The sequence below is a fragment of the Lithobates pipiens genome, unplaced genomic scaffold (assembly GCF_037356315.1).
Source record: "Lithobates pipiens isolate NorthernLeopardFrog02 unplaced genomic scaffold, aLitPip1_a1.2 Scaffold_88, whole genome shotgun sequence".
Lineage (NCBI taxonomy): Eukaryota > Metazoa > Chordata > Amphibia > Anura > Ranidae > Lithobates > Lithobates pipiens.
In genome coordinates this window covers 217,701-230,117 of record NW_027507912.1, presented here as the reverse complement: position 1 = coordinate 230,117, position 12,417 = coordinate 217,701, and the positions used below count along the sequence as shown (strand labels likewise).

The window sequence follows — 12,417 nt, the reverse complement described above, 5'->3', positions numbered from 1 at the left end:
CTATGAGTGGCTTGGGACATCTTTGCATATAGCTATGAGTGTTGTATGATGCCTGTACAACTGGCTATGAGAGGTGTTTGACATCTGTGCACCTGGCTATGGATGGCATGGAATGTCTATGCACCTGGCTATGAGAGGTGTGGGACAAATTATTCTCTGTGCCTTATCTACATGAAATCAGCCTCACAACCCGTGTAATTCATATGTGTTCAGGTTTAAAGGGATGAGGTGGCAACTCTAAGAACTTCTCTATGTATACTAAGTCCTCACCATTAGTGTCCATCACCTCATCACAGGACCTGCAGCTGAGGGGGATGAAGACACCTTCCATAGCAATGTTTCTCAACTCCAATCCTCAAGGCGCCCCAACAGCGGCTGCAGAGATCGGGCAATGTCTCACTGCCTGTGAATAGCGCAGCGCTGCGCCGACTTCCTGGCGGGCTCTGCACATGGACATGCGAACACGCCTGAGCTCATCCCTACGTCTTAGTAGCTCTGGGGCATCTCGCTCCCGTGCCCCATCTCTAGAGGATGGCTTTCTCTAAAAGGGGAGCTGTAGAGGAGGGCAGAGATATTTTTTTTGTTTTGATGAAGGTAACCAGGGCTTTTTTTTCAGCAGCTCCGGAACCTCCAGCACTGAATGTTGAATGAATATTGAAGCTGACTGCTGTGGGGATCTATTGTCACTGGGAATCAATTTTTTTTGTGGGGGTCTATTGTTGCTGGGGGGAGGTCTGTCATGTGTTGGGGGATCTATTGTTGCTGTGGTGGGGTCTATCAAATTCCATACAATTTAGTAGCACAAAATGATCCTTGGTTCTGTACTCGATATAAAAAAAAAAAAAAGGGGAGTAGATTAGAACAGAACACCCAGCCTGCATTTAATCTCGTTAGTCATAAGGTTATGGTGATTGAGGTCTTTAGAGACATTCAGATTTCCTTGAATAGTTTTTAGTAGGGACCATCTAATGTATGGAGTCCTGTGTTGTATCTCAGATAATGGTGTGTTAGTTGGGAAGTTGTAACTCGGAGGTATCTGCAGAGGGGTGAGTGGTCACTGAGCCGGTGTGGTGCGGCTGGGAATTTTAGTCCACTAGATCCAAACTTGATGTTGGTTCATTGTGACTCCTAAGGCCAGCAACCTTTATCTTATCGTTATTTGATTATGAATATTATTGTTTGTTTTAAGGAATGTTAATTTTTTGGTTATTTGTTAATAAATGGCCAATGCATTCACATTTTCTCCAACGTGGCCTCATTATTTGGGTACAAGTGTTTAATTTGGGGATAGGTAGTGATTACCATGGTGTTGTGGACATCGGTGGTGCCCTAGTCATGTGTATAACAGACCCTCCCAAATGATGACGAACCTTGGCACCCCAGATGTTTTGGAACTACATTTCCCATGATGCTCTTGCACTCTGCAGTGTAGTTGAGCATCATGGGAAATGTAGTTCCAAAACATCTGGGGTGCCAAAGTTCACCATCACTGACCTATGCAACTATGATGAATTGTCAGTATGTGGCCTGGAGGTGAGTGAAACTAGGAGGGGGCAGCGTGACTGGGGCATGCAGAGGAGGTGGGGTATTTAGTGGTGCGATTTTGAAGGTAGTATTCCGCTTACCAGATTGGTGGGTTGCAGAGCTGAGGGGTATTTTGAGGGAGGAGGTTTTTTTTTTCTGAGTTCGTCAGAGATGTTTCCCCCACCCTCCCTTGTTTGTGTTGGTCTGAGGGTGCTTCCTATTTTCTTCAGGTGCTGGAGGTATATGTAGCAGGTTTTTCAGGATTTAGGTTTTAGACGGCCGTTCAATTTGAGGCTGTTATTTTCTTGTCATAGTAGCAGACAGGGGTCTATTGGGTCTTTGAACGGGGTGCTGGGTATTTAATTGTTTTGTAATAAAAGGCTGCTATGGCCTTTCAACTCCAGATGAAAGGAGTTTATCTGGTTAATTTGGTAGGGGGGGGGGGGGGGAAGAATATAGAGAACAGCTTCGGCAGGTCCCTCAGTCATGCTTCCCAAGCCCAAAGTGAGAAGGTTGGCAGCGCCAGGGAGATGGCTCCTAAATCTGAGCTGCCCTCTGCGGGGGTGGGAAGACTTCCACTTTATAGGTTATACTGGAGGAGATCCTCTAGTCCCAACCTCCCTAATTAAGGTAGGTTTTTGGCACAGCCAAGATGCAAAACCCTGCTCTGGCCAGGGCAAGAGGACAGATTGTGGTTATAAGACGGGAACTCCCAAACGCTGGGAACAAATGAGAGAGGGCCTAATTTTGCAGTCAAAAGACCAACTTCACTGAGTTAGCAAGACATTGCTGAGCAACTGTTGGCACTTTAGCTGTAAAGATGGCAGGTCCTCAAACTGGGACATGTTTTGTGCCGACAGCTGGGGGCTTTGAAAACCAAGGGGATGGAATCCTGACCATTTCTATTAGCCAGGCTTCAAAGCTGAAGAGATGCCATAGATCTTGTTAGAGCTGCACAATTAAAAACAGCAAGAGTTATCACATTTTTTTTTTCACCGTTGGGATCTTGACAAGAGATCGAAAATTACATAGAACCCCCAAAACAAATAAGTGGTTGTTGCAATATTTTATGTCACACTGCATTTGAAAGACAGCTGCACAAATGTTTCTACCACCGCCACCCCCCCAAAAGTGAAAAAAAAAAAAAAAAAAAAAAAAACCACACACACACAATGGAGCTTGTTTGATTTTATTTGAAAGGTGTATGAAATCCATTTCTAGTACTGGGTAAAGCACAATGTATGGCTACATGAGCAGCAGGAACAGAGTTACAAGATAGGAATCTTTGGCCACTATGGACATTTCACAGATCCTGGATAGGGACATGTGGGGGACAGGTGGTTCCTCTGTGGGATTCTTCATTTGAATGTGATGGATTTGAGCTGGAGGTCCACCAAAGACAAGTAGGAGATCACCTCTATGGGAAAGCGGACTGGAAATGAGAGAGGATTTCCGGTAGGTAGATGTATGGTGATCATGTCTTGCTCAAACTGGAAGTAAACCTGCAAGAAAGGAAAAAAAAAAAAAAAAAAAGTCAATAAGTGATCTACAAATGACTGACTTGAGGGTAAATGAGAATACAATTATTCAGAGTCAACACACACACACACACACACACACACACACACACACACACACACACTTTTTCTTATCCCATGTACACTTCAATGTCACACATTATTTCCTCTATTGCCCCCCCCCCCCTTCCCCCCGATCAGACCAGCAGCAACCATTTGCTAGGCGGTATATAATAGCACACAATGGTAGCATGATGGATGGAATCAATTGGATCTTCTATGCGGGAGGTCCTCATCCTTCATGGAATGAGCTGAAGGGGTGACCATCATAGCAAATCCTTTATACCCTTCACCTAACCCATCATTCAGAGATAAGTGCCCAATATGCACAAGGATACCACTTTGCCCCATCCAACATAGACCTACCGTGATGTCTGACCCCTCCTGGAAGGGGAAGAAGCTTTCCTTCAGCTCCTCTCCATAGACATCGTCCACCATGGAGTTCAGGATTATCTTGCGCTCATCAAAGCGAGGGTTAAAGTGCAGCACTATATTCTTTTCATCTTTTCCCAAGTTTATGGAAAACCTAGAAAGACGGAAACAGCAATTATTCTGCTCAGCTGACCTTGTTGGATATCGTACTCAAGTCATTCACCAGTGGTCCTCCCATGGGTACTTCACCATCCCCCACATTATGAATTTACATTATATCAGCTAATATTCCCTCACTGACATTTAGAGTTGTAGCCACTATGGAACAATTCATCCTGGATGGTCAAAAACAGTGAAGTCATTGAAGACTAGTCTCGGCTCTCTTCTCCCATCCATCCCAATAGTGAGAGGGAGAAAGGAGAGCCGAGAGTCACTACTACTTTGTGCCCTTTCTCAAGAGATATCTGCCCCAACAGTAGATAAAGTGCTTTGAGATCCCAGGGAGAAAAAGGGCTACAGAAATTAAAAGCCAAATCCTAAATTATAAATATAAAGTTTTATTTTTTTGTTCACATCACTTCCATAAGGTGTCATCATCCTCTGAAGGACCAGAAGTCCCGGAAATTCAGCCAACCCCCATGGGGTGTATGTACCATGGCAGGGAAGAGGTCTGCCAATCAGACCAGTGGAGGGATGGAGGACTGGTAGACAGAGCATAGATGGGAGTCACAGGATTGTCAGTTGTCATATTTCAGATAATGGCTGACAAGTCAGACAAGTTTTATCCAGGATGACATTTTGACAACAAATGTTGAAGCTAAATTAGCTCCAATCAAATCAATTTGATGTCTGGTATTATTTGAGGGACCAAATTCCCAGTGAGGGGTCAGTAGGATGGACTGTACACAGAGCACACTTCTACTTCTGTAAGTTGTACATTTGGCAAATTCTAGTATTATACAGAGATCAGACGTATATATTACACAATAAGTAGCCGAGGATAAAATCTTCACCTACCTTTTACATCCCTCCGGAATGAAGCCCCCCACCTCCACGGAGTGACCGGGTTTGAGGCTGAAGTTATACAAGACAGCTGTCTGTATGGGAGAAAGGAGAACATTTACTACAAAACCTGTATACTATAGGGGCAGGGCCGTCTTACTGAGATCAGCCCAGGGGCCCCCCAATCAGGGCCAGTCGTATCTAGAGTGACAATATCGGCACTGCAGGGTGGAATTGTGTACTGCAGCCCTCAAATGGTTGATTGGGAGCTGGTCTCCCGGTGATCTCTCCGGTGGAAGAGAGCAGATGGAGGAAGAGGAGATCCGGAGATGAGTGTGAACAGGCATGTACTGGCCATCGGAACTACCGGGAGTTTCCCGGTGGGGTGATGATGCGACACTCTGTTGTAAGGGGGTGATGATGCGACACTCTGTTGTAAGGGGGTGATGATGCGACACTCTGTTGTAAGGGGGTGATGATGCGACACTCTGTTGTAAGGGGGTGATGATGCGACACTCTGTTGTAAGGGGGTGATGATGCGACACTCTGTTGTAAGGGGGTGATGATGCGACACTCTGTTGTAAGGGGGTGATGATGCGACACTCAAAATGTAAGTGGGCCGGTCTGGATGAAGTCCAGGGCCAAATTTCTGTCCCAGTCCAGCCCTGAGTGTGAATAGCAGGCTCTTACAGCTTACATGAAATTGCCTCCGCTCACCATCACACAGCCCTGCCCCCTCCTGACCTTGCGCCTGTGAGACAGAACATCCCAGCATTGGACCTGCATTCTATCTATCACAGGCGCGGGGTCAGGGGGGGGGGGGGGCGGGGCTGTGTGACGGTGAGCAGAGCGGAGGCAATTTCATGTAAGATGTAACAGCCTGCTGCTATTCACACTCCTCTGCGGATCTCCTCCTCCTCCAGTCATGATCCGGTCCAGGCTGCAGTGTTGGGCACAGTGAGGCTTTATACTTTTTATTCTCGAGTGGAAAAAAAAAATTGGGACAGGCTTGTAGGGGTCCCAGAGAATTACTCTGCCCAGGGGCCCATGATGCTGTGAAGATGGCCCTGTACAGGGGGATGATCATTACACCCTGTATACTAGAGGGGGTGGAGGAGGAGGATCATTACACCCTGTATACTAGAGGGGGTGGAGGAGGAGGATCATTACACCCCGTATACTAGAGGGGGTGGAGGAGGAGGATCATTACACCCCGTATACTAGAGGGGGTGGAGGGGATTATTACACCCCGTATACTAGAAGGGGGGAGGGGATTATTACACCCTGTATACTAGAGGGGGGGGAGGGGATTATTACACCACGTATACTAGAGGGGGGGGGTTATTACACCCTGTATACTAGAGGGGGGAGGGGATTATTACACCCCGTATACTAGAGGGGGGGGAGGGGATTATTACACCCCGTATACTAGAGGGGGGAGGGGATTATTACACCCCGTATACTATCACACGTATGGTAATAATCCCCCCCTAGTATACGTGGTGTAATAATCCCCTCCCCCCCTCTAGTATACGGGGTGTAATAATCCCCTCCACCCCCTCTAGTATACAGGGTGTAATAATCACCCCGTATACTGGGGGGGGGGTTATTACACCCCGTATACTAGGGGGGGATTATTACACCCCGTATACTAGGGGGGGTGGAGGGGATTATTACACCCCGTATACTAGAGGGGGAGGGGATTATTACACCATGTATACTAGAGGGGGGGAGGGGATTATTACACCATGTATACTAGAGGGGGGAGGGGATTATTACACCATGTATACTAGAGGGGGGAGGGGATTATTACACCCCGTATACTAGAGGGGGGAGGGGATTATTACACCCCGTATACTAGAGGGGGGGAGGGGATTATTACACCCCCGTATACTAGAGGGGAGGAGGAGTATTATTACACCCCGTATACTAGAGGGGGGGGGTTTATTACACCCTGTATACTAGAGAGGGGGGGATTATTACACCCCATATACTAGAGGGGGAGGGGATTATTACACCCCATATACTAGAGGGGGAGGGGATTATTACACCCCATATACTAGAGGGGGAGGGGATTATTACACCCCGTATACTAGAGGGGGAGGGGATTATTACACCCCGTATACTAGAGGGGGGGAGGGGATTATTACACCCCGTATACTAGAGGGGGGGGAGAGGGGATTATTACACCCCGTATACTAGAGGGGGGGGAGAGGGGATTATTACACCCCGTATACTAGAGGGGGGGGAGAGGGGATTATTACACCCCGTATACTAGAGGGGGGGGAGAGGGGATTATTACACCCCGTATACTAGAGGGGGGGGAGAGGGGATTATTACACCCCGTATACTAGAGGGGGGGGGAGAGGGGATTATTACACCCCGTATACTAGAGGGGGGGGGAGAGGGGATTATTACACCCCGTATACTAGAGGGGGGGGAGAGGGGATTATTACACCCCGTATACTAGAGGGGGGGGAGAGGGGATTATTACACCCCGTATACTAGAGGGGGGGGAGAGGGGATTATTACACCCCGTATACTAGAGGGGGGGAGAGGGGATTATTACACCCCGTATACTAGAGGGGGGGGAGAGGGGATTATTACACCCCGTATACTAGAGGGGGGGGAGAGGGGATTATTACACCCCGTATACTAGAGGGGGGGGGGGAGAGGGGATTATTACACCCCGTATACTAGAGGGGGGGGAGAGGGGATTATTACACCCCGTATACTGGGGGGGGGATTATTACACCCCGTATACTGGGGGGGGATTATTACACCCCGTATACTGGGGGGGGATTATTACACCCCGTATACTGGGGGGGGATTATTACACCCCGTATACTGGGGGGGGGGGATTATTACACCCCGTATACTGGGGGGGGGGGATTATTACACCCCGTATACTGGGGGGGGGATTATTACACCCCGTATACTAGGGGGGGGGATTATTACACCCCGTATACTAGGGGGGGGGAGGGGATTATTACACCCCGTATACTAGAGGGGGGGGGAGAGGGGATTATTACACCCCGTATACTAGAGGGGGGGAGAGGGGATTATTACACCCCGTATACTGGGGGGGGGATTATTACACCCCGTATACTGGGGGGGGATTATTACACCCCGTATACTGGGGGGGGATTATTACACCCCGTATACTGGGGGGGGGGATTATTACACCCCGTATACTGGGGGGGGGATTATTACACCCCGTATACTGGGGGGGGGATTATTACACCCCGTATACTAGGGGGGGGGATTATTACACCCCGTATACTAGGGGGGGGATTATTACACCCCGTATACTAGGGGGGGGATTATTACACCCCGTATACTAGGGGGGGGAGGGGATTATTACACCCCATATACTAGGGGGGGGGGAGGGGATTATTACACCCCGTATACTAGGGGGGAGGGGATTATTACACCCCGTATACTAGGGGGGGAGGGGATTATTACACCCCGTATACCAGGGGGGGGGATTATTACAACCTGTATACCAGGGGGGGAGGGGATTATTACAACCTGTATACTAGGGGGGAGAGGATTATTACACCCTGTATACTAGGGGGATTATTACACCCCGTATACTAGAGGGGGGGATTATTACACCCCGTATACTAGAGGGGGGAGGGGATTATTACACCCCGTATACTAGAGGGGGGAGGGGATTATTACACCCCGTATACTAGGGGGGGGGGATTATTACACCCCGTATACTAGGGGGGGGGAGGGGATTATTACACCCCGTATACTAGGGGGGGGGGGAGGGGATTATTACACCCCGTATACTGGGGGGGGGGGAGGGGATTATTACACCCCGTATACTAGGGGGGGGAGGGGATTACTACAACCTGTATACTAGGGGGGAGAGGATTATTACACCCTGTATACTAGGGGGATTATTACACCCTGTATACTAGAGGGGGGGGGGAGGAGGAGGATTATTACACCCTGTATACTAGAGGGGGGGAGGAGGATTATTACACCCTGTATACTAGAGGGGGGGAGGGGATTATTACACCCCGTATACTAGAGGGGGGGAGAGGGGATTATTACACCCCGTATACTAGAGGGGGGGGAGAGGGGATTATTACACCCCGTATACTAGAGGGGGGGAGAGGGGATTATTACACCCCGTATACTAGAGGGGGGGGAGAGGGGATTATTACACCCCGTATACTAGAGGGGGGGGAGAGGGGATTATTACACCCCGTATACTAGAGGGGGGGGGAGAGGGGATTATTACACCCCGTATACTAGAGGGGGGGGGGGAGAGGGGATTATTACACCCCGTATACTGGGGGGGGGATTATTACACCCCGTATACTGGGGGGGGGATTATTACACCCCGTATACTGGGGGGGGGATTATTACACCCCGTATACTGGGGGGGGGATTATTACACCCCGTATACTGGGGGGGGGATTATTACACCCCGTATACTGGGGGGGGGGATTATTACACCCCGTATACTGGGGGGGGATTATTACACCCCGTATACTAGGGGGGGGATTATTACACCCCGTATACTAGGGGGGGGATTATTACACCCCGTATACTAGGGGGGGGGGGAGGGGATTATTACACCCCGTATACTAGGGGGGGAGGGGATTATTACACCCCGTATACCAGGGGGGGGGGAGGGGATTATTACACCCCGTATACCAGGGGGGGGGATTATTACAACCTGTATACCAGGGGGGGAGGGGATTATTACAACCTGTATACCAGGGGGGGAGGGGATTATTACAACCTGTATACTAGGGGGGAGAGGATTATTACACCCTGTATACTAGGGGGATTATTACACCCCGTATACTAGAGGGGGGGGATTATTACACCCCGTATACTAGAGGGGGGAGGGGAGGGGATTATTACACCCCGTATACTAGGGGGGGGGGAGGGGATTATTACACCCCGTATACTGGGGGGGGGAGGGGATTATTACACCCCGTATACTGGGGGGGGGGGGAGGGGATTATTACACCCCGTATACTAGGGGGGGGGAGGGGATTATTACACCCCGTATACTAGGGGGGGGGAGGGGATTATTACACCCTGTATACCAGGGGGGGAGGGGATTATTACAACCTGTATACTAGGGGGGAGAGGATTATTACACCCTGTATACTAGGGGGATTATTACACCCTGTATACTAGAGGGGGGGGGGGAGGAGGAGGATTATTACACCCTGTATACTAGAGGGGGGGGGAGGAGGATTATTACACCCTGTATACTAGAGGGGGTGGAGGGGATTATTACACCCCGTATACTAGAGGGGGTGGAGGGGATTATTACACCCCGTATACTAGAGGGGGTGGAGGGGATTATTACACCCTGTATACTAGAGGGGGGGGAGGATTTTTACACCCTGTATACTAGAGGGGGGGGGGGGATTTTTACACCCTGTATACTAGAGGGGGGGGGAGGAGGATTATTACACCCTGTATACTAGAGGGGGGGGGGAGGAGGATTATTACACCCTGTATACTAGAGGGGGGTGGGCAATCTTTACTACACCCTTTATATTAAAGGCAGGTCATCATTTATACACACAGCAACACAATACTAACCACATGAAGCAGCACCATAACACCATTGCCCAGACCCAGCAACCCTATACCAGTCTATACCAACCACCCTACATACTCAAACCCTATTCCTTCCACTTACCATCCCCAACAGCACTATTTGCACGACAGCCCAAACACCAACAGCACCATACCCACACCCAACAACTAGGGTTGCCACATCATCCCTTTAACCCAGGACACATATGAATTACACGGGTTCTGAGGCTGATTTAATGCAGATAAAGGTACCAAGTGAGTGTAATTAATGTGTGTCCTGGATTAAAGGGATGATGTGGCAACCCTACATCATCCCATGTCCTCACCCATCAACCCTACATCATCCCATGTCCTCACCCATCAACCCTACATCATCCCATGTCCTCACCCATCAACCCTATACCCACCACCATCCATACTCAGCAACCCAACCTTCCCCACACCATACCGCACTACACCCACCAGTGCCTTCAGCCCACACAACCCATTTTCTCAGCTTTAGCAGCTTCCATCAGTGCTCATACTCACATTATCTGCCATGCTGCTTTCTTATCAGACAAACTTGTAATCAGCTGCATTTCTACCTCTTCATATATAGGAGGTCTGCTGGGGACGGAGCCAGTCAGGGGGGAGGAGTCACCCCGCCCAGCTCTCCCTGGACTGAGAATTCATTACAGAGAATGAATGAAATGTGGATGGGGTGTGACTGAGCATGGGGCGCCCATCTTCACTCTGCTGGGGTGTCACCACTCACCACAAACAGGGAGTCCCGCAGCTAGCATCCACTAGGGGGAGGTAGGCGCAGGGACGGCATGACATGTGCTGGACTGCACAGTCGCCGTTTTAAGGGGAGGTGTGGCCGCTTTAAGGACGTGGGGTGGGCGGAGCCACGGCGGCCATCTCGTGCTAGCAAGGGTCAGTGCCAGCAGTTGCAGAGCGGAGGAGGAAGGAATCCCCACCCACCCTCCCTGGTTTTTTGGTACGGGGTTTTGGTCTCGGGTGCTCGTTTGCTTCATTGGGCGGTTCAGGGGGCTTTAGATGAAGAAGTGAGGTACAGGTAAAAAGGCCTGTTGTACCCATCCATGGGATGGGAGTGGTTGTAGGTACTTCCAGGTTACGAGGGTTTAACCTGGAAGGGTTTAAAACGGGTAGGTTACTGCTACAGTTGGTTATTGCCTCCGAGACAGGGGTTGCCGTCTGGAGGTCAAAAGGTTACAGTTGAATTTGTAGGCAGTGACCAATTTGATGTTGGGATGCTACGTACCCATGACCCCTTGGAAAGGCTGGGAAAGTTATTTTCGTATTTAATGTTGGTATTTATTGAAGATTATATTTTGGTTAATAAAAAGGTTTAGGCCATTTACTCCAAAATCTGTCCAGTCATTTTTTAAGAGGGACAAGGTTGGGAGGGGGCGGGAAGCCGGGTTTTTAAGGTTACGAGGTATATAGATATAACACTGGGTTGAGTCCTACAAATGTCAAGCAAGGGGACAAAAGATGACCGTCCTCAAAGTTATTTCTACAACAGAAAGGGGGAGATTTACTAAGACTGGAGAGTGCAAAACCTGGTGCAGCTGTGCATGGGAGCCAATCAGCTTCTCACTTCAGCTTCATCAATTAAGCTTTGCCAAAAAAAATCCTGGAGGCCGATTGTTTGCTATGCAGAGCTGCACCGGATTCTCTACTCCAGTTTTAGTAAACCGACCCCAAAGTAACAATTTCCATTCCCTGCCCCCCACCTCGCAGGCTATGGGCAGTATGTGATGTCTGTGTACATGGCTATGAGTGGTGTGGGACATTGTGGGGCAATTGTACACTTGGATACGGGTGGCTTGCAATGTCTGTGCACCAGGCTATGGGTGGCTTGCAATGTCTGTGCACCAGGCTATGGGTGGCTTGCAATGTCTGTGCACCTGGCTATGGGTGGCTTGCAATGTCTGTGCACCAGGCTATGGGTGGCTTGCAATGTCTGTGCACCAGGCTATGGGTGGCTTGCAATGTCTGTGCACCAGGCTATGGGTGGCTTGCAATGTCTGTGCACCAGGCTATGGGTGGCTTGCAATGTCTGTGCACCAGGCTATGGGTGGCTTGCAATGTCTGTGCACCAGGCTATGGGTGGCTTGCAATGGCTGTGCACCAGGCTATGGGTGGCTTGCAATGTATGTGCACCTGGCTAGGGATATTTGTGCACCTGGCTATGGGTGGCTTGGGATATTTGTGCACCTGGCTATGGGTGGCTTGGGACATCTTTGCATCTAGCTATGAGCGTTGTATGATGCCTGTACAACTGGCTATGAGAGGTGTTTGACATCTGTGCACCTGGCTATGGATGGCATGGAATGTCTATGCACCTGGCTATGAG

At 49.5% G+C, this 12,417-nt stretch overlaps 1 protein-coding gene across 1 annotated transcript; it reads right to left on the bottom strand.

Annotated features, from left to right (window-relative positions):
* Positions 1-2,697: 2,697 nt before the first annotated feature.
* LOC143973625 (galectin-1-like) lies at positions 2,698-10,696 on the bottom strand. Its single transcript, XM_077474478.1, has 4 exons — positions 10,584-10,696; positions 4,491-4,570; positions 3,468-3,627; positions 2,698-3,026 (listed from the first exon to the last, which is right to left on the bottom strand). The coding sequence occupies exons 1-4, from the start codon at positions 10,593-10,595 to the stop codon at positions 2,883-2,885; spliced, it is 396 nt and encodes a 131-aa protein (XP_077330604.1). The 5' UTR covers positions 10,596-10,696; the 3' UTR covers positions 2,698-2,882.
* Positions 10,697-12,417: the final 1,721 nt, after the last annotated feature.